This window comes from Caretta caretta, chromosome 1 (genome assembly GCF_965140235.1).
Source record: "Caretta caretta isolate rCarCar2 chromosome 1, rCarCar1.hap1, whole genome shotgun sequence".
Taxonomy (NCBI): domain Eukaryota; kingdom Metazoa; phylum Chordata; order Testudines; family Cheloniidae; genus Caretta; species Caretta caretta.
The window spans coordinates 212,936,754-212,941,201 of NC_134206.1; the positions used below are offsets into that span (position 1 = coordinate 212,936,754).

The following is a 4,448-nucleotide window of genomic DNA, read 5'->3' on the forward strand; positions in this document are numbered from 1 at the left end:
CCCTCTCTTTTATTGTCCCCTCACTTCTTTGCAGACAGATCTGGGGCTCTCCTCACTGTGGAATTCGCCTGTGGATGGGTCTCAACTTGTCTGCACAGCACATCACCATGGAGCACTAACCCCTGGCCTCAGCTTCTCTCCCAGCACTAAGGAGTAGGGACCAGAACGGAGAACCAAATCTGGGTCTCCCATATGACAGCACAGGGCCAGGGCACTAACCTTTAAGAGGCACCAAAACCAACTCTGCAGGGCTCCCAGTCCCCAGGGAGTGAGAGAGTGGGCTGGAGAATGTAAGCTGGGTGTCACATGCTTTGGCACCTAGATGCAAGATGAACGTAGACAGTAATAAGGAAACACAATTCAACAGAGGTTTTGGCCACTTGTATTTTTTATTCCAAAGCAGGGGGGGGTGGGGAGCAGATTTGATAGCTTTGGTCTTGACTCTGCAATGAAACTAGTTCTGTCCAAATGGGTTAGTGCCCAGTACTGGGAAGGTGTTGTGGTTACTTCACTTTCTGGAAGATCTGTACACAAACCTCATCTTCTGCTGTCATGCGCTGGGAAGAAGAAAGGGAGGGAGGGAGATAAAAGAAGAGACTTTGGGCAGGTCTGCTGGGGCTTCTCAGTTCAAACCCACAGTTCTCATGCTTTCCAGTCCTGGCTCCCCCTGCACACAGCACTGCCAATGCCCCTCAAACCTGACCCACACCAACCTCCCTGCTATTCCAGTCCTGGCTGCCACCTGCATGCAGCTCTGCCAGTGCCCCATAGTTCTCCCAGTGCCCCAGAGCCCTTACTCACAGCCTCCCTGCTATTGAACCCCTGCCCCCTATGCAGCTCTGGCAGTGCCCCATAGTTGTAACCCACAGCCTCTCTGGTATTGTATTCCTGCCCCTCACCCCACGCAGCTCTGTCAGTGATCCATTGCCCTTACCCATAGCCTCCCTGTATTTCCATTTTTCTCTTTGTGTCTTAAGAGGTTTTGCTGAGGTTTTAAGTGTCACACACAGGAAACCTTGTGTCTGATTCATCTCTTCCCTTTTCCTCTCACAAAGCCCCAGGAGCAACAGTCAAATTTCAGGGCAGGGCAGGGACATTGGCCGATTCACACTGAGCTCAGCCTAGTCAACTTTTGAACCCTACAGAAGGATGTTTGTGTGAAGTGGCTGTTGCCTGGAGAAACTCTGCATAACCTATGGGGCCTAGCTTGGGATCCAAGGAGGGGAGGAATGATCATCCCATTCTGAGCCTCTGGCATTCCCCTAGTGAATCCCCTCTTGAGACTCCCCTTTCTGGGGTGTTAGTGTGCCGCACCCTACTCAGAGCTCCGTCTCACCAGATGCAGATGGTCCCCCTCTAGCCAATGCCTCCAGCCCCGGTTCCTCTTCTCTCCTTGCTGCTCACATACCAGCTGATCCCCTTCCCAGGAGACGACTGTCTGAAAGGGGTTGGGGGAGAGACAGGCAACACTGTCAGGCATAGGAAAAGACCTTGTCTGCTTCTTTGTACTGTCACCTTTCTACACTGACCCACTACCTGCCCCTCCCTCTAAGACATTTTCAAATGCAGCTCCTGTTTTGAAGGGTTTTTTTGTTGTGTTCCTAACTTTAGATCCCTTGGGTCTGTTTCTCATGTATGCTGAGCAACCTCAGTATCTTATCAGGTCAGACATTTCATGACATGCGATGAATCTGTTTGTTCCAGTGGATAAATCATCTGACTTTCTGATTTTTTTCAGGGCATTGCTGCAGGGGATAGATTTAAGGGTATCTGGGTCCTGAAATTTTAGACTTCTGGGCTCTATTGTTTATTTAACCTTAACTCTCATTTCCCTGCTCATCACACATATTCATCATTAGACCTGAACACATTAGCTATTAGCCTGTCAGATCCAGCATAGCTCTGAGCTGAAGTCTACTCTGGCTCCTGCATCAGAAACAGGATTGTTCTGATTATTAGGCAAAGCCCGGGCCACTGACCACAGTCAAGCTGCCCTTTAAGTCGCTGGTCGGTCCTCTCAGCCCTCTCACCAGGCACTTGCGTCCATCCACTGGCCCCAGGTCCTCTTCAAACTCCTTTCCCAGGTCAAAGTCCATAATGTAGTTGCGCAGTGAGGTGATTGTGCGGATGGTCATGTGATCTCCAGCATGGATTATCTCCTTGTCTGGCTTCAGGAAGCAAACCAGTTTTCTCAGGGCCACATTAATGTCTAGGTGGGGTGAGGTGGAGGGAACAGATAATGGGGTGTTGGCAGCAGTGAGCTTCCCATAGCAGTGCCCTTCCCTGCTCCTCCTTGGTTCTCTTGCTACATTCTCCTTAATGACCCTCACTGCCCAATCAATACATCTCATTTTCTTCTCCAAGCAGGTTCCACCTGCCCAATTCAGACTGCCCACCCCTCCTGCACAGACTGGGTTCATAGTCAGAGAGTTTAGGGCCAGAAAGTCCCACCAGATCATCTAGTCTGACCTCCCATGTATCACAGGTCACCAACACCACTCAGCACCCACACCCTAAACTGGACAACCAAAATTAGACCAAAGTATTACAACTGCCAGGAGACTAGACTGTTGTGTGCCACAGGCAGAGAATAGGAGGGACCAGGGTGCACCACCTGTGTCTGAGGCCCCACAATGGCAGGGAAGTGATTATGTGAGAAATAACGGGAAAATCCTGGCTAGTGACCCACACCCACACGCTGTAAAAGAAGGCAGCTCCCCCCCCCCGTCACTGCCAAGCTGACCTGGGGGAAGATTCCTGACCCCACATAATTGGACCCTGAGCATGTGAGCAAGAACCAGCCAGCTAAGCATGTGAGAGAGAATAATCAATGCCACCTCAGAGACCTTGCCCGCACAACATCCCATCTCCAGCTGGGGCCATCTCTGATGCTTCAGAGGAAGGAGACAAAAAAGCCCCAAATCCCAGAATACATGTGCCCGGGGACAGGCGGGGTTCTCTTCCTGACCCCTGCAGGTGACTGGCTGAAACCCAGGAGCATGAGATTTTAGGAAGATCAGACATAAACCAGAAGGGAACTCAGGGCTACCGAGCCCTGCTGTCCGCCATCACAAACAACCCATTTTACAATCCCTCTTAAATTTCTCCAGCTCTTTCGAAAAACTAATTGTTTGCTTCCCCCATCCCTAACTCCTGCTGGGAAACTGTTCCAGAATCTTACTCCTCTGATGCTTAAAGTCAACGGGACGGGGGAGGGGGGGGGTCGAAAAATCCCACCCCCCTTGGGGTGCCCTGGGAGGTGACATCTTTGGAGAGGGAGGGGTGGAAAAGATAGAAGGGGGAAGCAACCAGGGAAGGGTGTGGTTACCTAAAGCCCGAAGGTAACCGTCCATGTTGTCTTGGGAGACGAATCGATAATAGCCGGTCAGATTGGGAGGCATCACAGGGCAGATGGGCAGAATTGATGGTTGGAATGAGATAAGGGAAGGAGAACAGAAGGGATGAGACCGAGACAAAGCTGGGGACCTTGGACTCCCTCCTCCTCGTTGGTTCCTTTCCTGCTTTCTCTCCCTTAGTCTTGGGGTGGGAGGTGTTATATAGCAGCCCTATGGACAGGCGTCTTGCTGCCGTAAGAGTCCCATCGTTCCTTACTGGGGAACACAGAAAGGGCTGGGGCTCGCTATGTTCCTGCCACCTCCACTTCAGTGTGTGAAGGACCAGGGGGAGCAACAAGCGATCAGACACCAGGCTGAGCTTCCCGGGCCTTCCACACTGGAATTTTTAACTCATGGGTGCCAACCAGGAAGTGTCTGGCCGGCGTCCTCTCTCCATAATTCGGACAGAGTGAGCTTACTCACAGCAGTGCTCTGTCACTGCCCAACTCGGGAGACACCCCGGCAGCTGTGAGCTTCCCCACGGCAGTGCCCTGTCACTGCCCAACCCGGGAGACACCCAGGCACTTACTCCCTATCAGGTTGAGCTTCATGACTGCTGTGGCCAGGGCTGCTGACTGAGTCTGGGGAACCATGGGAAATTGGAGAGCCCTGCTATTTCGTCCCCTCCCAGCGCAGGTGCCCTCCACCCTTCACACACAGCTCTACCGCTGCCTCTCAGCACTACGCTGCAGCGCCCCCGCTATTTCAATCCACCCGCCCCCCGCCGCGCTGCCAGCGCCCCTGCAGAGCCCCTCACCAAGGGCTCTGGAACAATTTGTTTAGTGCGGGTGCTGAGAGCCTTTGAACCAACCTGTGAACCCTGTACAGGATGGAAACCACTTCAAGTCAGGGGGTGCAGCAGCGCCCCTAGTTCCAGCACCTCTGCCCCTCACCCCCAGGCTCTGCTCCCCCAGCCTCCTCGAGCTTGCAGCGAGGAGGAAAAGATTGTCTCCCACCCCTGTGGCTCGCCTCCCCACCATTGGTCCCTTCCCCCCCTGCAGCACCTGGCTCCCGCGCCCATCGCATTGGCTGCTGGCGCCCATCAGTCAGTGC

General features: G+C 53.2%; 1 protein-coding gene across 3 annotated transcripts; it reads right to left on the minus strand.

The window, feature by feature from the left end:
* Nucleotides 1–370: 370 nt before the first annotated feature.
* On the minus strand, nt 371–4,340 carry RBP5 (retinol binding protein 5). 3 transcript variants are annotated; one of them, XM_048821493.2, is made up of 5 exons: nt 4,207–4,340; nt 3,329–3,611; nt 1,980–2,164; nt 1,337–1,438; nt 371–557 (listed from the first exon to the last, which is right to left on the minus strand). In XM_048821493.2, the coding sequence occupies exons 2-5, from the start codon at nt 3,399–3,401 to the stop codon at nt 504–506; spliced, it is 414 nt and encodes a 137-aa protein (XP_048677450.1). In that variant the 5' UTR covers nt 3,402–3,611; nt 4,207–4,340; the 3' UTR covers nt 371–503. The 3 variants fall into 3 exon arrangements, with proteins under 3 accessions (XP_048677450.1, XP_048677442.1, XP_048677459.1); XM_048821485.2 differs by having other exon boundaries at nt 1,980–2,209; nt 4,207–4,338; XM_048821502.2 differs by lacking the exon at nt 4,207–4,340 and having other exon boundaries at nt 2,031–2,209; nt 3,329–3,567.
* Between the last annotated feature and the right edge of the window lie 108 nt (nt 4,341–4,448).

Bases quoted from the DNA above. Each gene is read 5' to 3' on its own strand.
- RBP5 (XM_048821485.2), bottom strand. From the start codon at position 3,401: ATGCCTCCCAATCTGACCGGCTATTATCGATTCGTCTCCCAAGACAAC. The intron at 2,210-3,328 runs GTAACCACACCC...CACCCCACCTAG, and splicing joins CGGTTACCTTCGGGCTTTAG to ACATTAATGTGGCCCTGAGA. The intron at 558-1,336 runs GTGAGACGGAGC...TCTTCTTCCCAG, and splicing joins AGGGGGACCATCTGCATCTG to CGCATGACAGCAGAAGATGA.